General features: G+C 36.0%; 1 protein-coding gene across 20 annotated transcripts in view; it reads right to left on the bottom strand.

Moving 5' to 3' along the window:
- Window positions 1-26907, bottom strand: part of prom1a (prominin 1a) — a 62101-nt gene that overhangs the window by 14157 nt on the left and 21037 nt on the right. For 14 of the 20 annotated variants that reach the window (XR_004338155.1, XR_004338157.1, XR_004338162.1 and 11 more), the window contains exons 2-15: window positions 22787-22845; window positions 22228-22254; window positions 18090-18295; window positions 7609-7729; window positions 6784-6847; window positions 6325-6414; window positions 4260-4489; window positions 3706-3780; window positions 3498-3561; window positions 3042-3201; window positions 2430-2582; window positions 2124-2247; window positions 1279-1382; window positions 269-353 (exon numbers count right to left, since the gene is read on the bottom strand). Coding sequence is in view for 2 of the 20 variants with exons in the window: in XM_032555849.1 (XP_032411740.1) it covers window positions 269-353; window positions 1279-1382; window positions 2124-2247; window positions 2430-2582; window positions 3042-3201; window positions 3498-3561; window positions 3706-3780; window positions 4260-4489; window positions 6325-6414; window positions 6784-6847; window positions 7609-7729; window positions 18090-18295; window positions 22228-22254; window positions 22787-22845 (1562 nt within the window). In the remaining 18 variants the exon portion in view is untranslated. The remainder of the gene's footprint in view (window positions 1-268; window positions 354-1278; window positions 1383-2123; window positions 2248-2429; window positions 2583-3041; window positions 3202-3497; window positions 3562-3705; window positions 3781-4259; window positions 4490-6324; window positions 6415-6783; window positions 6848-7608; window positions 7730-18089; window positions 18296-22227; window positions 22255-22786; window positions 22846-26907) is intronic. The other 6 variants (XR_004338160.1, XR_004338168.1, XR_004338161.1 and 3 more) reach the window with 1 other exon arrangement.

Below are 26907 nucleotides of genomic sequence, written 5' to 3'. Positions count from 1 at the left end.
GTAGAGGGAATGCCACATTTCACATTTTTTTTGCAGTCTAATTGACTTAAGGGATCATCAGTATGACAACTGAAAGAAGCTCATTCATAAAACTATGTTATCATGTTTAATGTTTACAACATGTTTGAAGATCTTTTCCAGTTTAATAAAAGTTTTCTAACTTCTGTAACTGTGTTTATCAGATTTATTTACTTTCTGTACATGATTTCCACCAACAGCATAAACCTATACTATAGAGTACCATATACAGTATGTTGTGATTACTAACCACTGTGGTGTTCAGGAACGAGGAGATGTTGAAGACTTTATCCAGACGCAGCGCAGAGTAGATGCCTTTGTTCTGTTTGCAAGTACTGAAAATGTCAAACATAAAGGCAATAAAACAAAGGGGAGAGAGAGAAAAATCAGTTTTATACCAGTCTGAGAAAAAATGTTTGCTGCCACCATGTGTAATTAATTGGAATTACAGAGCTGATGTGTTTCAAAATCGGAAGCTGGACCATTTACTCAAAAAGCTAAAGTCTTATAAAACTAACATTTAAGCAACCAACTGGACTCAGTCAGAGGAGTTTTCTTATTAAAGTTAAATCCATGTCTGTTTGTAAATGTAATGACTTTGGGTCTGCCATCGCAGCGTACTTATGAATCCCCATCAAGCAGGAGGATGATGAAAGCTTATGTAATCATACAGAAGTAAGCTGCAGAAAAGCAGTACTAAAGTGTAAAAAATGACACTAATTAGCAACGGCAAGTTAACTGCAGTTCCTTTCATTTGCATTCCCCCTTCCGTGTGGATGAAATATGCAACTGGAGACTCAATGCCACAAGCAATGAATGTGCCACAGCAGAAAGTTTTAGCAAAATATGAGTAACCTCATTAGTTGATAACTCAACATCTAACAGAAATTTTTTAAAAAAAGTTTAAAATGCATTCATCAATGCTTTCTAAGATTTTAAATATAAAGAAGATAGATACAGAGAACACTGAATGCATTGCTGTTCATAGTCACCCCACATTTCTTTATAATTTAAAGATCTTGTTTTCTGCGTTGCTGTTCTACTCTTCATATGCAATATTGTTTATGTATTGCTTAAAAAGGGTTTCTAACTGTCTACATAAGAGACATGTGTTTACCTCAACTGAAAGCATTTTACATTTGAATACCTGCTAAAAACCTGAATATGTTTATTTGAAAATAAATTTTAAATAAATTTGGGATCACAACAGAACTTTGCAAAATGTTAGTATATAATATAATATTTCTGAGTTTTCCTTGCCTGTACAAGCTTTCCGATGTCAGCTCCAGTTCAGAGTCATTGTACATGTAGCCTGGAATGAAATTCTTCCACTCTGGGTTGATCAAGTATGGGGTGTCAACGACCTGGTGAAAAAAAGACAGAAGAAATGTCAAAGGTCTCTCGTACATTTATGTTAATATGTATTCTTTACATTAAAGCGATAAGAAGTCTGTAGATGTATAGTTTGTGGAATTGTAGCTAACATGGAGTGGAGTATTGCATCGCATCATTACAACCCCATTCAGGCCTAACATTACGACCAGTGAACACTAAAGTAAACAACCGTGATTAACCAATGACAGGTTAATGATAACCTGTCATTGGTGAAAGCAGCAAAAAGCAACAAACTCAAGGATTTCCATATGGGGAACAAACATTGGCAAATGTGGCTTGACCCATCTGACTTCCTACTTTAGCACAAATTACTCAAGAAGTTCATGCTGGTTCTGAAAGAAAGGTGTTGGAACACATACTGAAGCCCAGTTTGTGTATGCTGTTGCTTATCTGCAGACCTTGCAGGGTTGAAACAATATTCCCTGACATCTGTGGCCTTTATCGCCAGAAATGTGCACTTTGCTATAAAGCAAAATGGCTCAGAAATTGTTTGAGGAGCACAACAAATTTGAAGCATTGACTTGGCCTCCAATCTCAGTACAATCTATGGTGAAAGTACTCTTACACATTTATAAATAGTTACATTTTCTTGTTTTCATACTGAAAACCCATAAATTAAAAAAAAGAATGTTCCAAAACATTCCTTCTGATCCAAAGAGAGGTTGAAGGCAAGTGTTAAGAAATAATTGTTGTCTGCTTTTTTCACTTGCCTTGAAAAGTTCTTTGGTGTGAAATGGCTCACAAAGAAGTTTCTCCATGTTTCCTCCTGCCAGAAAGATGGTGGTCAACACTCCCATAAGCATCCAGGAGAAAATGAAGCTAAATCCAACACCGCTGTGGACAAAAACAAATTCAGGTGGGAATTTCTGATTTATGTTCACAATGTTAACAGTGAATATTTTTATTTTACAATCAAACTAATTGAAAATCTTGAGAACAAATAGCTGTTTGGAAACCAAAAGACGGGACTGCTTAAGGTATAAAACCTGAGTTTCACTAGGATATGTTAGACTTACGCCATCAGCAGTGTTCCTCCTGTATTGGAGATACATCCTCGTGTCGTTGGTGAGGCATGCTTGTCGTATCCCAGAGTGCCGCACAGAAGGCCCAAATAGTTAAAGGCCAAAACCAGAACCACCATGCAGCACAGAGCGATACAGCCGATCCATCTGTGAACATCAAGCAGAAACTAAACAACATGTAGAAGCATCAAGACCCAGGACAGATTTTTTGAGTTAGGAACAGTTTGAGCTTATCAGAGGTTTCCAATAATCAGTATGAATGTCTCGGAATAAAATCAACTCCCAACAGCTGTTGTTGGTTTATCTGGGAAATAATTTCAGCCACACCTGTTAAATTAAGTGAGTCACGTGAAGGTGCTTGCTTTTAAAAATCACACCTTTTTTTATTTGAACGTCTTGCAAAACTGCATTACAGACCATCCGCACTATTTTTTGAAATAAAAAAAACTGGGCGTTTTTGTGATAATTATATTTTATTTGTACAAAATAATGATACATTTCTATTTTAGAGGCCCATGAAATAGGACCTAACCTTTCCTGCACTGTAAAACATTTTCCTGTTCTTTATGCAAAGAAAATCGTTCACTTGTCTGGACATCATTTTACCTGTAGAAGTCCATTTTATCAACTTCAGGATAGTAGTCTTCGATTTTGGCGTGTGCATGGCTGATGAAGATGGTGAAGTTAGACAAGCAGGTCTGCAAAGGGAAAGCTTTGGAGAAGCTACTGATGTTGTTGCCGACACTGTCCACTAAATTCTGGACACCTAAATGAAAGATCAGTCATTAGAAAGAATGCTATTACTAAGGCAACAAAAGAACCGACTAATTCTGAATTAATCTTGTGTTTCAATTGATCTGATCTTTAGATGAAGCTTAAATGAAACAGCAGACATGGGTGTAAAGATATGATTTTGAAATGTTCACTTTTTGCATCTGTCTCATCATGCACACTTACAAAACAAATAAAAATAAAAAACTATTACATTAATTTACACAATTAGAACATAATGTGCACAGCAGAAGTTGTGTGTTTTTGGGTTTGCTTTTACTAGACACGTACTGTTGACAACGCTTCTTGTCTGTTCAATCACAATGTGCGGTGTGTCATTCAAAGAGGAAAAACCCTGAGAGAAAGAGAAGATATCAGGCTTTTAAAATTCATAATGCCATAAAAAACTAAAAGTTTTTAAAAATTACACATACTAGTGATACTGGTTAAAACCAGTTTAAAAATGTGGAGGAAAATCCTTTAATTTATTCACACTCACCCTGTGGACGACAGAGCTGAGATCTGTTTTCACTACATTTTTCATCTTTTCCAGCTGAGGGTTCACATTAGGAAGCTAAAAATCAGTGAAAAAAACATCAATAAACATGAACACTGATGCAAAAGGAAGATTACACTGTTTGGCATCAAGAATCTAAGTTCTCCTTTTTCTCATCGATTTCTCTCACAATTTCCTGCAGAGAGCTGAAATTGATGAGTTGACAAAATGTTGAAGCAACATTTTGAAGAAAATGTTGCTTCCTCTCCAACTAAATTGTAATTCATCCTACAATCTAAGGCCAATGTGAAAGAGACTTTAATAACTTTTATAAAATTGCATGCAGTTAGACTGCAGCCACAGTCATTAGACTTTGAAGTCATATTTGAAATGTCAGTACATAACATCAGACATTATGAAAGCCAGAAGAGCTTGTTTGTGTTGAGTTCAATTGCAAAGTATCTCTATAGTACTATATTTGAAAGTAAAGTAAAGCCATTCAGATTATTGTTCACATCATATTATATTCTCAGATTGTGTAGTAGTTTGTTTCGTACCCGGGTGAAATTTGCACTGATCTGCAGCTGGGACAGGGACTGGCGGATGCTGCGACAAAGCTGAGCCGTGGTGGCGTCCGATTCCTCGTCATGACACCCGGGGTCATCGAGGGTGCGGTTGATGCTGTCGCAGACTTGGCTCAAGTTGAAATGAAGTTTTCCGGCTCCTTCCTGTAAGACCACCAGAGATACACTGATGTTCTCCAGGGCCTCCTTGGTTTCCCTCATGGCTGAAAGGAACCAGAACAAAAATGAGGTGAAGAAGAGGATTTGGTTGCTGATATGGAAAAACCAGGCATGAGAGCTAAAATGTTTATGTTCCCTTGAAACATAAGTATAGAAGTGTTCTTTATAGCCCTTCAATATAATAGTTTATGGATGGAATAATATTTGAAATTAAATGAGGACTTTAAAAGGCTTACCACAAAATGACTCATAAAGAGGGAAATGATTTATGAAAATCTCATAATTCTATCCTGGTAAAATGGTTTATGATATGCAAAAACACACTGAAATTATTAGCAGCAATGCTTTTTTCTCGTTTTTCAACATAATTGGACCAGTCTTTCAGTTGTATGTGTGACACTTTAGTTTTAACATCAGCATACATACAAAAAAAAGAAACAGAATATATAATGTGTGCTTCTGTTTCACACATTCAGACTCACAAGGGGACATTAACACTTAGAAATCACCAGGCCTGACTTCAATACAACATGTAAACTTCCTTCTCACCAAGGTGAAAACTAATTTTTGTTTTTCCTGGAACAGCAATGATGTAAATAATTGTTTTTTATTATTAATGGTGTAGTTAGTGAGGAGCTCATTGTTTTGTAATCGAGAGTTTTGCAAAGCAGCAGTCAGTGTTCGCTAAAAGTCCCATGATATCCTGCAGCAAACATTCAACATTAAACAGGATAAGGAGTAAGAAGACACTGGCAAATGCTGGAACAGTGACAAAAAATGCAATAGGAGAAATGGCCACACTGACACTGTAACATAGATACTTTGTAAAAAGAGAGATGGTTAATTATAATTATTATATTGAGTTCTTCAGGAACTCATAAACGGCTTTTTGGTCTTCTTCAGGTGTGCCTTGAAAAGTATTTGCAATTTTTTACATGTCATCATCTCACAACCACAAAGTGAATGCATTTTATTGGGAATTTATGTGACAGGCCAATGCAAAACAGTACAAAATGGAGAAGAAAACGAAAATAATTCATGGATGATTCATAAAGTGAAGTTGGGATTCTGACAAGACTAAATGTGGAAATGTTTGTACTTTTAAAAAGCACAGCATATTTTAGGTGACTAGTCATATTCTTTTTGTTGTTGCAGGTTAGTTCAAATGAAATTATGACAAACAACAAACATGTCACCATGAGGGAACACAGTTGAGATATTCAGATGCAGGTTGATGTTGGTTTGGACTTTTAGTGAGATCAATTGACATAAAACTGCACTCAGCAACATTGTCATCCACATAAATGAAGAAAAAAAGTTAATTCTCACTTTAGTAGAAAGTGAGAATGGAAGTAAACAATACCAAATAGGAAAAAGCAAATTCAACCCTCGAAATATTTCTCATCATAATCCTCTTCCTAGTTCCTTTTTTTTTTTTTGAAAGACAGATGTTGCATCATGCAATTTTAATGTTATAATTGTTCTCTATGAAGATGTGACTTGATGATCAGGGAGGTTTCAATTTTCAGGAGAAAAACCCAGGAGGATCAGATAGTAGGAGCAACAACAGCTTCAAAAGTCACAACATTAGGGATAAAACGACTGGATCATCAGTTAGTCATGGAGTCGCTGAGTTACCTTTGATGGCTCTCTGGATTTTCACTTTATGAAAAACATAAACAATATAAACCATAAAAAGAAGTAATAATGATTAAAAGTCAAAGACTTGCTTACAAGAATATTGTAAAAGTGTTTGTCTTAAAAAACGTCTACTCCGTAAGTTTAATTCATAAAACAGCAACGAATGCAATATGCTGATAGTAGCAGGTCATTAAATGAAAGTTAGTAAATAAAAGGAAGAAAAAAGTGTATTATTTACCTCCAGCCATATTAAGCACTTGGTTTAAAGCAGGATGGACCTCTTTATCTAACCGTACATGTATCCTTCCCCCGAGTAATGGACCTATGTCTGTAAGAAAACAGAAACACATCTATAAAGCAAATGTAATTTCTCTATAAATATAAAATAAATGTAACATTATTGTGCCTGGCTGCAAAGTTAGGTTTTTGTTTTGTTTTGGGTTTTTTTCCCCAATTTCTAACCAAAAATGGTCTGCAGGCAGGAAAGAACTGCCTGCAGAAGAAAACTTGAATATCAAAGGAAGCCTCCATTACAGTCACAGCTGGAGCTTTTAGACCCAGATATGTCGCTAATCAGTTGTAAAAACAAGTCATGGATAAAGGGAAGTAAACAAAATGTATTACCAAGAAGAAAAGCTGAGTGAATCATTTATGCCTACTTAATTCACTATCAGAGGCAAGAAGAAGATCTACTTACTATCTAGGTCATAGTTGACTTTGTTCTTGACGGTGGCGTATTGGGATATTAGGTAATCAATTTGCTGCAAACAGGAAACACAAAGCAAAACAGGCTTACAAGGAAGCATACAGAAACTAGTTCATTAGTTTCTGAATAAAAAAATGAGCTGAGTTTTAGAAGACCCTATAGGTAAGAATATTAAATAACAGAATGAACATGAAATGTTCTCAAAACACCAAAAATCCTCAAAACTCAGATAAGAAATTGTAGTCCTTCCAACTCAAAAGAGGCATTTTCCCCCCTTTTACTACAGAATGAAACAATAACACAAAGGCTGACCACTCAATGCTTAAAACATTGTCATTGTCATTTAAGTCACATTTAAACCCATAAAATTAAATATTGGTAGTTTACAGAAATACAATGTTAATATATTTTCATCATATTTTGACATCTTATTCCTCACACTTGTTTGTTAATAATATTAATAAGTAATAAAAACTTGATTGTTTGGATCAGATCAGTCAAAAGATTATACATCTCAACAGTAGAATATCATCAAAAGATAATTGGGAAATTCAAGTCAACACCAACCTTCAGACTGAAATCATTGTAGTTCTGGGTATCTCATTTTAATCTCGCCTTAAGTCAAGAATAATTAAATACAGATGTAACATGGTCATGTAGCATGTGAATCTCCCCACACTCTTGAAAGCACTTTGCCACAAAACCATTATCAACTGAGGATTCCAGTTTTTAGATTGAATTACTAAAATTAATTAACTTTCAAATGATCTTAGAATTAGAGGCAGCTGTTATTGCTGTGTTTTTATTTTGTCTCACCATTGGTGTGTCATTAGCAAAGGTATGCAGGTCCCTCATGTTGCTGTTAACCAGACGGCGTATGTTCTTCACCTGAGAGCTCAGGTTCTGGTTGGCTGCATACGCACACAGAACTCCAATCCTGTAAACAATTGGCAGAGGCAAGTAAGATGATATTACTGTCTCACAGCCAGGCATTCAAATCTTAAAAGCAGCGGGTTCTGCAGAATGGGATGATGGCATGTCAGCAGCAGTAGGGGTCAGCCTTTCCCACTTTTACTTTTACATTAAAGCGCCTGTAGAACTATGTAATATTATTATATAAATTCAATATAAATAACAACAAAAAGTGGTGATTGTAGTTTGTTTACAAACGTTTAATCTCAGGTACTCAGGATATAAACAAATCTAAATTTAATGAAAAAACAAAAATACATGGAGCGGGTCATTAAAGGAAGTCTCCTGTATGCTTCAAACAAACCTGAATAGCTCACAAGACTTAATTGGCTCCAGGAACATGAAGGGAGCTAGCCCATAATATTAGGCTGTTTCCATAACTCATTTCCATCCCAGCTGAAAGCACCTCACTACCCCTGCTACTGTAAGTCTGTTCGGCGGTTCCTGTGAGCATGGCTGTAGCTCCAGGGGTGATCAGACTTCAGAAAAGATGGTTCTAAAGAAGTCAGAATTCATAAAGTGGGATTGTACTGCACAGAGAACCTCTTTCATGGAAATGCCTCAGTGGAATAAGCAGCTTTATGAATGATGTAAGATGACTTGCTGAGAGGAATAACAAAGGGACTGACTCAGAGGCAACTGGGATGGTTTAGATCAATAGAAATGAATCGGGTTGTTGTGACTCATTGAATAAAAAAGCAGTGGAGGGGTGAGTGTGTGTGTGTGTGTGTGGGTGTGTGTGGGGGTGTGCGGGGGTGGGTGTGTGGGGGTGTGTGTGTGTGTGTCTGTTGTTCAGCATAAGTACAAAAGCAACTTGTACATATGTGATGCAGTGAAGATGGTGTGTGTAGTTTATTCTTACAGTGTTCTGAGTAGCAGCTGCATTAGTCACAGTCTTTATCCTGAATAAAATCCGATGTGACATTAAACTGAAGACATTTCCCACATTAGGGCAGTAATGTTTGTTTAGACAGGGCATGATGAGATTTACTGTTTCCAATTTCTTCTGACTCTCCTACATGTGTACAAGTGCTTCTCTACTGAGCAGTAGCAAGAGAACTATGAAGGTATTATATTTCATTTTTCTACTTTTCAATTGGAAAATTTACACAAAATTAGTAATGCAAGGACATTAACATATTAATTTCAATTATGCTATTACATAAATTTTAAAACATTAAGAATTTCAAAGCAAATGATTGTGTTTTTTTTCCTTATATATAAACATTCAGAACGTAACCTTTGTGTTCGCCTGTTTCTAGTACACCCATAAATCTGACACACAACTGACGACAAGGTCGCTTCTCTTGGCTCAATATATGCTTCAAAAACAATCTGATGAAATGCTGGAAAAGAATAGTTGTGTTAAAGTTGTGCTAAAAGGAGCTAGGTTACATGAGCAAAGCTATTCAAGCCTAAAATAAGATTTTAGTGAAAATATCAGCAACAAACAAAGAGCAAGAAGTGCATGTACCCAACTCTAATATCAGCAACCACAATCCAAATTTCTAAAGAACTATTTTTTGTAGACGCTACAAGAATGATTAGGACTTTCTAAAATACATGACAGCCGAATAGGTTTGATAAGTTTTTGCACCAATGTGATGGTTGAATAACCTCGATATCAGGTTAAAAACAATAAATGTCTCTGTTGTTAAGCTCACGTCTATTTATTCAATAGTTTATCAGTAAAAAGGGTTTTGAATTGAGAATGTTGCTTATTATATCGATTCATGGTTTTTGATCAAAATGCAATTAGTTGCGAATAAGACCCTCCAATTAACTTGATTAACATTTTTAATTGAGTCCCACCACTACAATTGACTTGATTTGACAAAAGCAGGGCTTCACAAAGTCCGTTACTGAATAGGTTGAAACTTGTGAATTAGCCAAATGAGAAGAGTGAGACACAGGAATGATAATTTACCAGGGAAAGATCAAAACTGTCAACTTCAACCACAAATCTTTTGTTCAGCCTTGTCTCTCTTCTGTTTTTTTTTCTTTCCTTATTGTAAATATACAGTTTCATAAATTTGACATAATTTAAGTTTTTGCTAAATTTATGAAATCAAACTTTCTTGCTCATGTTTTCCACTCAGGGTCGCATTGGGTCTTCCTAAATGCACACATTACTCAATATGCTGTACATGTTAACATCAGGCTTAACATTAAACTCATATTTCCCTTGTGTAGAATCTGAACTCTGTTCCCTCTGTCTCCCTTTCAGCCCACCTCCTTCTGCTTGTCTTTGTCTCTCGCTCACTCTGTCTCCCTGGTGTCCAGCAAGGTCACTGGAATCTGGTGCTTAACAAAGAGTCTTTGAGCGAAAAGCAAAGCACTTAGCAAGAAGCTGTGGAGAGTCTCGTCTGTCACACTACAATATATATGTATGTTTTAATTTGATTTATATTTATACCACACTAATAGGAGAAACATAAAAATCTTTAAACGGACGAGTTGTACTTTTTCTAACCTAAAGTGTTAAAAGTTTCTCTTTGAAAACTTTCTTTAAAGATTTAAAGAACAATCTGTTTTGTGAAGCTTAAGATAAGTAAGGAATGGATGATCCAACAGCATTCTCATTTCCTTTATGTATCATAAATTTTCTCTTGTTTCTACCCAGTGGGATGCGAACATTACAGCGAAACAACAGGCATGCAATTTAATATTCACAGCATGCAAATTCAGCTTTTCTACTGCTGATTTGTGTACCTCATTAATTTGAAAAATACTGCCAAAAACAGACAGATTAAATTGGGGCCAAATGTTCAATTTCAACCAAGACACAGAAATGTCTTAGATGTTTGCAAGGCAGAACCTGAGGCTTCACTTCAATATTGGATGTGTTACCTATTATAATAGGGTTTTTTTTCTAACTGCATCACATATGAATGATTCCACGAAAATCAGAGACTTGTTTGTTTTAATAGAGTTGTGTAAAGTAGTTATGAGAATTACATGTGAAACAAGAAGAAACATCACTCTAAAAGTGCTCAGATTGGAGAAACACACACCTGAGCAGTAGCTCTCTGCTGCTCCTCCAAAGGTACCTGTTGCTTCTCTGATTAAGGCCATCCTCAAAAGGCAGTTAGTTTAGCTGGACATTCATGTCCAGTTGTGCTACACTCTTTCCATTTCTGTGAGATGGATTGAACGGTCCTCTATAAGATGTTGGAATGTTGTTTTTTATTCTAATTCTGCCCTAAATGTCCCCGCATCCTCCTCCCTGACCTGTCTGCTGTGTTCCTTCAAGATGCTGTTTGTTCACTGAAGTTTCTAACAAATCTCTAAGGCCTTTATATAACAGACATATTTAAGATTGAGATTAAATTACTAACAGCTGGATTATCTTTAGTAATATATGTGACTTCTAAATTATTAAATTAGGTTTTTATGTGTTTCAGAAAAAAGGGTATGAATAAAATTCATGCCACACTTTTGAAAACCATGTGTTGTTTTTCTCTAGTTTATCTTATAAAGGTCCCAATGATATTTGTTGCTCTGATGTTAAAAAACTCTCCTGTAACAAAATCACTTTATTATTCATAACATCAACTCATTTTCCATTAATCTGGTTTCATGAATTATTCCTTCTTTGGTTTAAAAATATTGGAATGAGCCACTAGCATGTTGTGTTCTAAGTTTGTCCGCTACATTTAACTTTGGCAAATGGTTGCACGTCTGTGTGGCTTTTTTTTTTTTTTTTTGTGCCTCGTTTTGACCAGAGGGGAAAATTCAAACACAGCGGGAAAGGGACTTACCTCTAACAACTCTGGAAAAGGGCTTTAATTCTTGTTTGAGAAAAAGCCAAATGACACATGAAACTCTTCCCTAAGGGTGGGAGCCTCAGAACGGCAGATGAAGAAGAGCATCAGTCCAGTGCAGTGCTGCAGAATCTAGGCCACTACTGGGGGCTGGGAAGTGTGTGTTACATGGTCTAGTGGCTCCATAGCTTTTACAAACCAACAATGGCTGCATTCAGCATGACTGTGGCTGCAAGGCTGGGGCAGTCGCCTTTCAGCCGTCCCCTTGTTTCACTCTGCTGGAACTGGACCTCATTCCTCCCGTCTCTCAAAAAGACATCAGCTTTAGTCTGAAACGCTACTGTAAAGTGTAACTGTCACCTTCACATGAGGGGAAAAAGTTTGGGATTGTGCTGTGACAATCCAAAAAGTATGAAATTAGGACACTACTTTATTTTTGGCACATCTTTGTTTATTTTATTTATTTTTTTGTTAATGTTATCTAGGTATTCTGCACAGAAACAGACAGATTAGGGAATGTGGGACAAATATGTGCTGAGTTAAACATTCTGGAATCAAAACAAAGTATACTGACACATCCTATGCTCTGTGTCTGCTGAGAAGTGCCTAACAAATACTATAAAAAGAAAATTATCACAGTCTTTTTAATAAGACTTTAATACCAGCAAGCAATATGTGTGACAAACAGTATGCTTGTTAATCAGCACACAACTTTATGGATGCCTGAGCAGATACCCTGACTAATTAACCAGAAAACATAGGCTTGTTATTCTTACCCTATAAAGAGCAGGACAACAAAAAAATATCCATTTCCTCTTATAGTTCTAGATATAGTGAGTGTTTATTATGAAATTTAAAAAAAAGAAAAATGATAATAGCATTTTAATTATCAAGATCATATGTTTAATTTGAGGTATTAGGGATAAGTGATTATTTTATTCATTCTTTTTTGTTATACAATTTATGCAGCTAGTTTAATCATTTTTCACAGTGTTTTTTTTTCTCCTCACAGTTCATCAGGTCAGTGTTGACACCCGGCATCATGTTACCACCACAGTTTCCTTATAAAGTCAAGATTTGGTTGCATCCCCTGACATTTATTCATTGCTCTTTAATCTGGAGTCAACTACAACTCTAATGCTGTGAATGAAGAATAAACAAGTCGGTTTCTGACAAAAAACTCATAAAATATTAAAACATTTATGATTTAAGTGGCTCTGTCTGAATCATCTAATATTCTTTTTTCTTCTATTAATATTTATAGGTCTTAAGTTGGAAATAAATATTTCATTCATTTATTTATACATCTTAATTTCAGAAGTTAGATGTTTTCACATCTATGAGTTGCAGGAGAGAAGTCTCACTACAGAAGACCACAACTCCTTCAACTAGTTCAACAAATCATGAGTTTTCTTAACATAAAATGCTTTTTACTCAGTTGCTGAAATTAACTTTCCTACATGTTTTTTTAAATATAAGGATGTTTGCCTTCTTTCATTTCAGAGCCAAAACGGACCAAGCTGTATAAGAAATCTTGTTTTTGGGGCAGGAGAGGATCCTAGCTTTGCAGAAACACAGCACCTCTAAGATGTAAAGCACATCTCAGAGCCATGCAGCTTTCCCTTTTCATTTCTTTTCTCTCCCAAGGAACAATGTGCTATATAATCTCTTTAACCAAAACTCTGCAAGAATGCCTGCCTGTGCACCTCAGTCAGTCTCACAGTGGAACATGCTTAAATTTGCATGTTAAATTGTTTTAAACACACCACAAAGTAAACTGTGCAAAGATAAAGTGGTTTTCCATGGATGAAACAGACTTGTGAAAATTAGAAATTGATTAATAGGGATGTTTTGCATTAAGAAGATAAATTTGAGGATTCATTCTTAGGATGGCCTCTCTTGTTAATTAGCTGAGGAATGATTTGTGTCGAGCTGCCATTGTGTGTTGAAGGTGGAAGCAGTGGGAGAAAAACGTGTAGTTTGTTAATGGAAAAGCAAATAAGTCATGAGGCACTACAGAGACCATGAAAACACACATTCAATAACAAATCTGTTCTAACAGAAAATAAGTCAGGCTCCAGGCACAAGAAGCTGATAAAATAACAAAGCAAAGATTTTCTTGAATAAAGAAAACTGTGGAAATGCATAAGACTAATTTGTTATGCTATTTTCACTGGTGTTTGGTTGAATTCATTGATGGAGCAACTTTGAACAAAAAAACATTACAATTTGGGTGCAAAGGGGCAAAAAAAATCTATAAAAGAAAAAAGAAAAAAGAGCATTTGTTGCATGCTGATTGCGTTGTAGCAATATTCTCCCATACAGTTTTAATATATAATATCACTGACTGTGTGAAGTTTTGCTCAGCCTGTGCTTCCACCATGGGCCTTATTAAGATGCACGTCACAGCTCCACAGTACTGTTTCACATAACTACACTACTTATAGTGGAAATAACACTTAAAATATTAAAAGTATTCTGCTCAATGAAATATTCCTGATTATGCACACTAGTAATGTGGAGGGTAGTATCAATCCAATATACTGCTGTTAAGGAATTGAAGCAAGATGCTTCTGTAAATTTCCCTCTACTTTAGGCTTCATACTGTAATTAAACACTTATATAAGCATCCACAAGTAGCTTCCAGGTATCCATATTTATTTAAATGTTGTTTGAGAAAATCTCACCATAATGTAAACAGGCTCATAGCAGGTATAATGCAATCTGTAACAAATTAACTCTAAGATTTTTTATGTTTTATATAAAAAGAAAAAAATCTGTGTTTTTTTGTTGTTGTTGTTTTCTGGACTTTTATATGTATAAAACTGAAAATGTATGTTTTTAGATTTGTTTATGCCAGCAGGATGTACAATAGTATATACAGTGTCCTTCACACTTATCAGAACTCCTGATGAAGATGTAGCAAGCCTTAAATTGTATTTATCTCTTATTGCAGCAGCATAATCTTATCCTGGAAATGTTGGAAAAGCCAAACCTTTAATATGAGGACAGATTTCAGCGTGGAAGCCTTCTGTTCTCTTGTTTCAGATCACTGGATGGCCCGTTCCAGCTGAGGACAAGTTTTACTACATTAAACTGTCTGCCTGGGATTTTAGGTCGATACTCAGTTCAAAGTATCTGAACTATCTTTAATTAGAACCCATCTGATTAGCATAATAAGTATGAATTACTAAGCTTGTAATTTTTGGACCTTTTTTTGTTAATACTGTTGGACACCCAGTAACTGAAATAGATTGTTGAAGTGCATGCTGGGTAACAGAATCAGCAGGGCTCCTCCACTCAGCTGCAACAAAAGGAGGGATCTTCATTTTCTTATTATAAATCCATGCATGGGTCATGTTGAATCAGAGCTGATTAGGACAGACTCAAATAGCTCCTGCTGTTCTTTAAATAATGCATGGTGTGGCTTTAGCGTAGCTGGCAGACAAAATGCAACATGTCATATCAGTATAACGAACATACATGAGAGCACAAATGTGATATGTGAAGGACATTTGCACATTTTTCTGCATAATATGTTTACTAATGATGATCCATGTACATAAATATCAGGGAAAACATTAAAAATAATCACTTCTCAATTGAAATATTTCAATTCGAGGTTGAAATATTAAAAGAAGAGGGCAATGAATGTTTAGACAGAAGACATGTTTAAATCCACAACAGCCAGGATCTAATGAAGCTAAAGATTCATGCTCATTATTGCTACATCAATCGCTTCTATTTGCTGCAAATCTGAGTTTAATTAGTTATTTAATGTGATGGATGATGACAAGCGGATGATGTTTCCGCTGCTCTCATGCTCATATTGCTTTGCTGTGGTCAGAGGTGTGTTTACAAGCCAAAATAAATGCCAATTTATTTATTTATTTGCCAGATAATGCTTCCTAGGAGCAGATAATCAGTCTTTCAGTGCTTTGAAAGTAAATCCCCATTACAGACAAAATGTAAAGAGGCCATTTACTATTAGTTCAGGGTTTCAGATTTGTGCATATTTTTAAAGAGAAACATAAAAATTAATGAATAAGTGGAGCTTTCGTTTTTGTTCTGTAAGATGCAATATATGTAAAAATAGAATAAGATATAAAGTTAGATGACAACAAGAAACTATACTTGATGAAAAATTGGTTTATTGTGGTGCTACTGTCTTAGTTTAGCGTTTCATATGGTGATCTACAGAACTTTATTTTAATCTCTGTGAACTGAACTGTGAAACGGTTCTGGTGAAGCGTAAATTGGGATGAACCTTCCTACAGAACAAAGTGATATTACATTCCCACAACCTGAATCACTACTCAAAAGAGGTATAAGTGAAAACCATAAAACAAACCCATTGACCTTTAGATCCTCAAGCACCAACAAATTGTTTTTTTTAGTAAAAATTAGCAACAAAGAACTTCAGTAAACAGATTTGTTTTATGCAGGAACCCAAACCTTCTGGCTGTTAAACATCAGCGTAATCTGGGATGTAATTTTCAGTAACTTGTCTTTTCAGTGAATAAATTAATTTAAATAAACTAAGCAGTGATATTCACTGTATTTCACAGTTAGTAGGAATCTCCGGAAAGAGCTTAAAAAAAATCTTTGAAAATATGTATTTTTGCCTCAAATTTAAAGATGCAAAACAAAGTATAAAGTCAATTTTGTTCTGTGCCAACGATTACTTTTTGCCTTTTTATGTTCCCAACCTCACCTGGCTGCTGCTTTTCCCTTAATCTGGTTTGAACACTTCTTGGAAAATAAATGTCACCACTGCTCTCCTGTGAGCCTGGCTGTCAGCTTTCTTGTGACAGTAAAAAGCAGTCAGTTCCTGGGCTCTGTGCCTCTCGCTCAGCTTGTAATTGCTTCATTAGAGCTTCTGCTGCATCTCTGCCTTGTAGTTTGGGAGATTTAATAAGAGCAGAAAAGCATCTCGCAGACTCCTCTGTCTGGGCTGCTGGGTTATTGCTGTGGAATTTCTTATAACATGAAGACAGAAAGTCAAAGAACATCAAATTAAGTACACTCCTGGAACCCTTCACTTCAGCACAAGCAGCAACTAGAGCTCTCTCAAAGCCGCTAGGCTAAAGATTTCATGCTGCTACCGAGACTGCAAAGCAAATCAAGAGAAAAAAAGAAAAGAAAAGAAGAAGATCCATGAAGCTATTTGCAAGAGATAAATGTTTGCAAACCTGGATTTTTGAGTGTTTCAAGTCTGATCTGCTCAAAAAGTGTCTCCTAAGCAAGCAGGTTTCACTCTGCACTGATGGAGTTTTCCCACTTTTTATATGAGCAGAAAAATAATGAGTAGGAATGTTAATGAAGTGATCCTCACTTGTAGTGAAGCCGTCTGATGTTTACAAATACATTTCTATTCAAAACTTGTGTCTAAATTGTGCTAAAAATTACTGTATTACTTCTTTAAAATTCAGAAACCCTTTGATTGTGGAAAGTTCCAATGGATGCCTTCCATGCTGAGTATCACAAGTAGAATTCAAATAAAAATTATTAAAAGATTATAAAAATATTATCCTGTGATTTGAGTATTGAATGAGGCTCACTGAGAAACTCGACCGTTGCTCTGAGGGTTACTACTGCCAAAAACAACAAAGAAGATGACAGGAAGTGGTAGCAGGAGGATGGTTTGGTTTTGTTTGTTTTATTTTTTTTTCAGACAGTGTGCGGCTGGCTCCACTAAAGCTCTCACGGCATCATAAAGTTCATAAAAGGTTGTGTGTCATTCAAATGTGTTGAGTCCATAGCTTTGATGTAAAATCACAGACTACAATTCCCACAAAACACTGTATATGTAGCCGCTTCTAAGTATAAAGGGCTTGTCGCTCCAACGCCTGAATAAGTCGCCAATGTCTCCTCTAATGGCTGACAGATGATGAGTGTTAACACCATGGCTTAATTATGAGTATATCACATGCAAACTGTTTATAGCCATGGCTGCCAGGATTTTTAGTAACTTATTTCTTGAACAAGCTTATTCAAGCATGATTTTAATTTAATTTATTATTTAAAAGAAACACTGCAATTTCAAAATTGAGTTTTTTCAACATTAAAAATGTCAGAGCATAAGATGAAGGGAACTGCTGTGGGTATAAAGCATAAAGCAAAATCTCAACAGAAAAGAAAAGATGAAATTGTAAGACACATGAATGAATTTGACATTTTAAGGCATCTTGTGGTTTTATCTGGGATTATAAATATTTTTTGACATGATAGAGCTCTCTGGAAGAATCCCCTGCAGGACGATGAGACCCAAGCGTAGACTGAACACAAGGATGAAGGGTGCTGCCACACAGAATCTACAGTAAGACTTTACTATATTTAGCAAACAACATGGGGGGATGGTGAAGGCTGATGACTGAGTGTTTGACCAGAGGAGGAGTGTGTCTGTAGTATCTGTGCATAAACATAATTATGAGTACAAAGCTGCTGAAGAGGGTGGGGGTGTTGCATGTAATCAAACGTCCATGCATTCAAATATTCCTTTAAAAATAATATGCATTTTTATGATCATATTTCTGTCATTTCTGCATCTGCCACACTCACGTGATGACCAGCGAGGTGGAGAAGAGCAATGTTCCCAGCAGGCCGCGCCGGCAGTCCGCGTTCTTCCTCTGGCGTTGGTGCATCTCACCACCGCAGTTGTCGCAGCAGCGGCACATGCAGAAGAAGAGCCCCACAACGGGCATGAGGATGGCGAAGAGTAGACCCACCGCTGCACATATGAGGAAGCCTATCTCATAGTAGATGGCCTGGGGTCAGTGGAAGAAGAATGAGAGGAAAAATTATGAGAAATATCATAAAAGAAACAAGGAGGGGGTATAAATATGGAAATAAAGTTAGATGGGGAATCCCAGGTGAAAGGGGATTAAAATAACGTGTTGGGTTGGGAGAGTTTGGAAGAGAGGAATCGAAGAAAGGAGAGATTAATGAAGGCAAAACAGAGGAGAAGGAAGGACACACAAGGAGGCCAAGGATAAAGAGAGCAACAAATCTAAAAATATCTGTAAGATCCCAGGGCTGTAAAAACTCCTCCTGTCCAACGGACATGTACATAAACAAAGAACACAATGCATCACATGTAGATATTCCAAGTTATTTTGATTTGGATTTTTTAATTATCTCTTGCTAGCATGCTAAAATGGGACAACCAACCTCAGACTCCATGATAACAGATTCAAATTGTAACAGAAAAATCTGAAATGTTGTAAAAAAAGAAAGAATAAAAATCAATAAGCCCCAATCAATCAGCCAGAGATTGCATTTTCATCTTTATTGGTTCTGATTGGTGATCAGCAGGACAAGTACATGAAAATAATATTTTTTATTTATATGCCTTAAATGCATCAGAGTTAAGAAGTTACATCATCAACCAACAGTGAGTACAAAGGTTTTAGTTTTTTTAATGATATAAATGCATTATACAAAGATAAATACTTTATTTTCTGTCGTATTCAAAACAGTGATCAAAGAATCTGAAGGACACGTTTTCCTCTTTTTTGTCCTATTGTCCTTCTATGAATTATAGTCCTTAAAATAAACAGAAATGGCAACTCATGCATCAGAGAAACCTAGAAATCAGCATTAACTAGAAAAGCCTGGTCAGTGAATCTCTACTAGAAAACCCTCCGGGAGTCTGCATACTTCAAACAATAGAGACCAGAAGAATAGCAGCGTAACAGTCGAAGGAATCTGACCTATCTGAGTTATCCTGCAGTTTTGTTTTTCCCAGTTTAATGAAGGCTGCATTTCTGATGAAAAACCTGACTCAAGAGGAATTGGTTCTAAAACAGGAAAACATGTTGAAGGAACTCTTTGGAAAACTGAACCTGAATTACAAAACCAGGTTTTATTTTTCTTGAAACAAGACAAATCCACCCAGGACTGAGATGATTATCTGTTTCACTGAGATTTAACTGAGAAAGATTAAATTGAATAATAACATTATTATACGCAGCAGAAATCAAGAAGCCATGAAAAACCTGCAATTATCGTCTACGAGTGAAAAATTTCTATATTTATTTTTCATGAATGAAATTTTATGAATTTGTTCAAAACATCCAACATGCAGTTTTGAGGCCGAGATAGAAACTTAAATATATATAAAAAGGTTTGTATTGAACTAGAATGAGTCTTTTTTTCAAACTTATTGCTGATTTGAACAAAATGTATTAGCCTCAAGATATTAGATAATTTTAAGCAGTTATAAAAGTTTATCTCCTGTGTCACAGAACAGAAATATTTCTACGATGTCACTAAAATATAGAAATCAAGCTTAATCTTGTCTGTGATGGGGCAGTAAATGTACTGCATCGCTTCTGCAGTGCAAAGAGAACGAATGTAAGCTGCTTCACAAATGACAGTGTCTGAAATAACCAAGAGAATACTCTCATTAATCACAGATGTTACAAAAGTTTAATCAAAATGAATGCTATGAGAGAAAATGAATGATTTTGAAATAACTTTTTTAATAATAGTCTACATTTTAAAACCAGAAAACAGCATATTCCTAGTGTTAATCTTATTACACAGTAGGGAAAAAACAATGTATTATAATCTATATGTGTAGGACTCTGTCCTGTCTTTATGTGGTCACCTAGGAAACAGACATATCTCTCCACACAAAACCTCAGTAATCCCAGGATCCATCTGAATGCCATAAATATTCAGGTTGACTAAACTGCTGCTGCTGAAATGCCCTGTGTATATCTTCTGCCTCGTTTTATCTGAATTTCCACAGGAGTCAGCCCTATGAAACCTGCATTCATCAAAGGATTTTGAATTTGACAAAACTTTAAAGGGTGTTAGTAATCCCTCCTAGTAAATGTAACTTTAGTATGAAGAGATCAGAGTATGACTCTCAGTGGTCCCGAATGGCTGAACAGGTCTCCCTCTCTTATTTGCACTAATCTTAAATCGCTTCTCAACTTGGCTCAGAAATATTCTTCTGTTCTTCAGGAAATATTTGTGCAAAAGAGCTTTTTAAAAGCCTGCTTTAAAAAGCAATTGCTGGTATTAAAAGTCTGATTATGTTTTTTTTCTGATATGAAGTTATCACAGTGTGGAGGATTGCAGAATCAGATCTTACAAAAAGAGAAATTGGACAATACTAATGTTGGTAGGAAGAGAAGGAGAAAAAGGCATGAGGTGTAAGTGAGTTTAAATGTACGTGAGTCATTTAAAAGCCCCAACGGCAACCTGCTGTTGGGGACATCGTAGAAATTTAAATGTCCACACTGTCATCATGCTTCTGGGCACTGCTTGTTATTGGGTGAATCCTCACAAAAAAGGTCAGCCATGTATATATATGTTTTTCTTTCCACCAAATCTCTTAGAGTGCCTGCAGCTTAGACTATTTCTGGATTCCTGTTTTGTCTTGGCAAGTGCCCAAAAGAAAAAGACGCCCTTCTAATAAGAACAAAGGGGATGATGGGGTGGCAACATGTCTTACTGATGAAGATGATGTAAGTTTGATTAACTCTAGTGCCAGCAGCAACCATTAGACCTGCTAATAACCTGCCTAATGTGGCTCTAAATTTAATAACTTTAAGTCATTACTTGAGATGCACCAGTCTGCTAATGGGGAAAATGTTTGTTTTAGCATCTTTTTTTCTATTTCAGCTTGATTTGTTGTTATGGGCAAAAGCACCGGATCAATGGACCAAGGTCAGGAATCAAATAAAACTTTTTTTACTGCACCCTCCTTGTGACTCAAAGTCCTTATTAGTCTTCATTTTACTTTTCTTTTATAATCAAAATATTACCTTAATTTAACTTCCATGGAGATGAAAGGTAAAGGGAGTGGATTTGAATGATCTCAGTTCATCTCGCATATAAATCAGTCAGAACTCAGTTAAGAACTTCATACAATATAGTATTTAAGGGTAAAAAAATAGGAGTCCCTGGAGGCTGATCAGACTTCTTATTTTACTTTCATCTTACCTTCTGATTTTTTGTTTTTATTTGCCTCCATTTGTCTGTCAGTTTGTTGCTGGTAAACCTGAATTTCACTATTGAGGGACAATAATACTCCATTTTCAGGCTAATTTGTATTTGAGCAGAAATCAACAAGTCTTTGTTGGCTTATTTCAAAGAAAATGCTTCAGTTAGTTTTTCAAATCCAATAAAATATAAACTTATTATGAGGCCTTTTGTACATATTCACTATGAGTTGCTTGTACTGTAAATGCGCTCAAACTGCTAATGTTAAAATACTGGATTATGTTACATGACACTTATTACAACAAAATACCAACTATAACTAAAAGGGAGCAAAAGGTCCTCATTTCAGTACTGTCAACATGCAACCAATTCAAAACTGAAACCAACAATCAGGTAAAAAGAAAAAACAAATCAAAAATCTGAATGACCATGTTATGATTAAGCACTGTTGTTCTTTCTGTGATCTAAAAAGCATTTCTCCTTCTGAGAATATGCTTTTAAGAGAGAAGAATATAAAAAACTGAAGGATGTGGTTGAAGAAAAATGGGATGGTAGTGTGAAAGTCATAGGGCTACACAACTAATCACTGATGCTTCTGTAATTTATCAAATAATGGTATGGAATGGAGTTCTGAACAAGTTAAGATGCCTTTCTCAGCTATAATTGTGCCACCCTGGTGACTTACAGAAGCATAGTCAGACTGAATATGGGTTGGACTGGAAGTCCAGAGTGTGGACTTTACCTGCAGGGTCAGCACTATGTTCTCTGGCTGGGGGAAGCCAGACGAGATGAAGAGGACATGCAGAAGACACGGCAATGCAGCATCAGAGAAAGAGCAAAGCCACAAAACATAAACATGAGATGAAAACGACCAATAGAAAATGAAATCAAAGCAGGCATGCAAAAACACTGTTGCATATTGTAACAAAACACATAGATAGTGAAAAAGGCTGTTTTTAGTTCATTTAAATTTTATTCTTTTCCAGGTCCAAAATTATTTTATATACAGAAAAATTGCACCTAAATGTTGTTGGGTATTTATCAGAAAAAAGGTTGTGCTGCCTAGGCTAATAAAAGGTTGTGCATTGGAGTATTACTATCATTAATCAATATTAAACCCTGAGAGAAGTCCTTATCTGTCCTGCTTCAATATGGCAGTACAAGTCTTTTTACACTTTAACTGAATGTTGAATCACAGAGTATCCCAGAGAAATATTTTTTTTGCATTTGTTTACAGTTTGCATAAGATATTTAACATCCAGATGAAGACATGGTTATTTCTCTCTCTTTCACTCACTCACCTTTTGATATTCTGTTTGAATGGCTCCAAACTTGTCCTTTGCCAGCTTCACAATAAGATCTGTAGGCACAGAGGACAAGAAAAACAATTTTATTTTCCAGAAAATAACAGGAATAATGATTCACTCTCTTGTCCAACAGTTTGTCTAAAAACTCATCCATAACTTAATTATATTCAGTTTAAACAAGTATGTCTCCATGGTTTTCTTATTTTCTATAATTTGTTGTGCATTCCTTTCATCCTTTAGTCTCTTTTCTGTACATTAAGTCCATTAACACAAGGACAGTTTGGTGTGGAGTTAAAGTCTGGAATCAAAAAACATCAATTTAATTTCTAATTTACCCTAGTGACCTGTTTGTGTCTACATTTTCTCATCTCATCAGTCTTGAACCAGTTTGCAGATCCTGAAGTCATCAGGATGTCATATTTAACTATATAATGATTTAATTGTTATTGCACAGGCTTATATATAAAAATTTAAAAAATGGTGTGTGTCTCTATCATGATACATGCCAATAATGTGTTGAATAAGACATGGAGGGAGATCATGAAAAGACAAAGTTTTTAATAAACTTCTGGAATGATGTTATGATGCATGCTTTATTTGCATAAAAGTAACAATATGAACTATTGCATAATCTATGATAATTATTGACTCATATCAAATGTTTTAACCATTTTTTGTAGCTCTACTTTGCTTAGGTTATAATTTTTTTAAACTCTAAATAAAACACAAAAATAAATACGACTTAACCAGTCTGCTATTAGCCAAATCGACTGACTTTATACTTTTCACTCAGTGTCATCTGGGCTCCCGTGTCAAGTAGTTGTGATTCTCAACCTTTTAGTGGCAAAAAAATTGGAGCCCCACCCTGTGCATTAACGAAGAAAATGATGATGATTGCCATCTTCCTATGTATGTTGTGAGCAGAAAATAGATCAAATGCATCTAATAAATAAGTACAACGATGTCAATAAAGTAAATATACACATATAAAAAATAGATACCCAGTGTCACTGCAGAAGATAAATAATCCCTAAGCAGTTCAAGAAAACGGCACAAGTAAGACAAAGGTTTGTTTTATAGTTGTAAGTCAATCACTATATTAAAAAGACAAAAATAAACAACAACAGAAACTATATTTTGACAAAGTTGGCATTTAGGTGGTTAAGAATGACCCCTATAACCAATAAATAATATGTCTGTGGCTACAGAAAAGAGCTTTTTCTGTGTGTAAGAGACACAACTTTACAACATAATTCAGGGATTCCAGAGGGTTAGGGTACAATACACATTTATGGTTTATAAAATGTGCAACAGATATTATGTAGCTAGAGACAGTGCCTTGCTCTTAGGTGTGGAATAAAGAAAGTGGTGAGGCTAAAGACAAACAAGAAAAAAAAGAAGACGACATTGAATCAGAATCCTCTGAGAAGTGCAGAGAAAACCAAGGCAGGGAGCAAAGGCTGCAGTGACAGAGAAACAGTGAGCAACAACCAAAAGAGGCATTCAACCTCACCTGTTGGTAGGAATAATACACAAAGCACAGAGAGATGGGAGACTGTGTTCTCTTTTTTGTTTACTGGTGGGGAAAATGACATGATGCAGTTTGTTTCATAAAAAAGCACGCCCTTAAACCAGTATGTGCAAATCAACCCACAAGCTTCAAAAGTAATTTTTTATTTTTTTTTACTTCAAATTTTACATAGCATCCAAACTCAGTTGTGAGCTTTCCTCATACAGGTGTGCAGCAACAATAATTGAGTTAAGAGCCACTGAGAGGTTCAAAGAGCCTCAGGTTGCAGATCCCTGACCTACTCAGCACAGTGACTGTCGAGAAGTTACAGTCAAAGCAACAAGAAACAATGCATCTCCTCAGAGGTGTGTGGAGTAAGCGTTTAACAGACATTTTCAGCTTTTATCTTCTCTACAACCTAAAGTGGTGGACAGGCACAGCTTCAGTTTGTCCCATCTGGTTCCTGCAAGTTATCATATTTCATCAAATTTAGAAGGTTCATGACTGTGGACACTCGTTGATAATAACAAGCTAGATTTGCTCTTGGATCTTTGCTGCTGTGCAAACATTGGTTAAAGTAAAATAAAATGGATAAAATCTGAACACTTCAGCTGCATTCAACTGGATTTTAAAACAAGGGAATCCACATAAAACATCAGAAACTCCACAAATGATTCCATCACATATCAAACTCTCTGTTTCTGTTCACCTGGATCAGCGCTGACTGTGACTCATCACACGATGATGATAGAAAAAGCAAGACTTTCAAGATGCAAGAGATATAAAAGTTTTCCTTTATCTGCAGTGTGCTGTTTGTATTTCCTGCAGATAAAGTACAGAACAAGCTGTTACAGAGTGATTTTAATTGATATAACAATAATAAATTTCTGAACTGTACATATTTTTAAAGAAAAACATTTTTATATAAACAGGTTCATCATTCACCCAGTTGTTATGGGTGTATAAGACAAACCTTTTTTTCAGTATGTTGTATCTAATTGCCTTTTTTCAAACACCTATAAGGCAGAATTATTTGACCCAGTTCTTCCTGTGCTTGATGCTTTTACAGTTCTGTTCAGTGTAACTGTATGTCCCTCACAGAACAAAAGTTTTCCTGTGTCTTTATTGTAATCCAACATCTGAGCTATGTGGTGTTCGTTCTTGATTAAATGTTCCCACCAAGATCAGAAACACAACCCCACTTTCGAGGTCAGTTTGTCCGTGTGTTCTGGGTCGGCTCCTCCGCCCCAAAATGGCTGCCAGCAGTCCCTATTGTGCGTTTCTGGGCGAAGTGTCACATGATCCAGCTTTTCCGAGGACATTAGATACAATGTGTTTTCAACCAGACCTTGGGCTTAGGGTGTGTTTTTATTCCATTCATCATGGGGAGTACACAGGCTGAAACTTCTGTATGATAGCAAACAAAAGCTTGAATGACTGAATGCTGGAAAAACTCTCAAAGCAGGAAAAATTAGGGCATCCGTTTCTGGAACTCCCTGTAAATGAAAAGGTGAGGTCAAATGACATTTCAGATCAAAAATAGGAGAGGATCAGTAACATTGCCTGTTGTTATTCAGATAATGCACAACGACTAGTTTTCATAAATAAGTATCCAGGTACCACAGCAAAATACAGCATATCTTGTCTTTGTTTTGTTTTTAACAGTGGGCGGTACGATGCTGGTCAGTCATCAGTTATTGAGGTTTTTCCAATGAAATTAAGACCTATACTTGTTAACTAATTTTAAAGGGAAAATCCAGAAAATTTTGCTGGTTAAGGATTAGAAAAGAATCATGGTTAAAAACTGCAAGAAAAAATGTTTTGTAATGGCAACTTTACTTTGTCATGACCTAATTTGTATCCAATAACAGAAGTTAAGACGGCATATCTGACATAAGTTATCACAATGAAATCAGTGCTGCAACAAGATAAGAAAAAAAAGAGCCATGATAAATAGCAGGGAGGAAGGAAATGTTAACAAAATGAGGGAGTTAATGAATGTTAAGGACAACATCTAGGAAAAGAGTGAAAGTGAATCCAGTCTCTGCTTCTTAAGCGGTGTCTAATCCTCCTTTATGAACAAAAAGCTCAGTTAATGCTTTTTTCCACCCACATTACTGCTCTCTTCACTCTTTATGCCAGTGCCTGTCCTTTAAAAACCACATTAATGTATTTGTCAGGATGAACTGGCCTTTAAAAGCTTCAAAAACAAACTTGTCACATGAAAGATGTATACAGGCTTCAGCAGCCTGCCTGCCTGTCTGTGAACTGTACACTTTCCCTTTGGAAAAATGCATACATCAAACTGAAATGTACGAGGCACATTAATGTAAATTAACTGTTGCAGCTACTTTCAGGAGTCTGAGCTTTAAATGAACTCATGGCACAGCTCTCCCAGCAGATTTAATGAAGCTTTGCAGGCAGCTCAAGATAAAGCAGAACCTGGCAAGATGAATTTTTCATCAGTTTTCACTAGAAGGGAGTCACCCACCCAGAGGAATGCAGCAGCTCCTCATCTATCTGCTCCTCATGGTTGGAAACAGCAGAGGAAAAAAACAGCCAACAACAGGAGGAATGCTGAAGATACTGAACTCAGTCTTGGACC

The sequence above is a fragment of the Xiphophorus hellerii genome, chromosome 23 (assembly GCF_003331165.1).
Source record: "Xiphophorus hellerii strain 12219 chromosome 23, Xiphophorus_hellerii-4.1, whole genome shotgun sequence".
Lineage (NCBI taxonomy): Eukaryota > Metazoa > Chordata > Actinopteri > Cyprinodontiformes > Poeciliidae > Xiphophorus > Xiphophorus hellerii.
The sequence above is the reverse complement of the archived record's forward strand: the minus strand, read 5'-3'. Positions and strand labels throughout refer to the sequence as shown.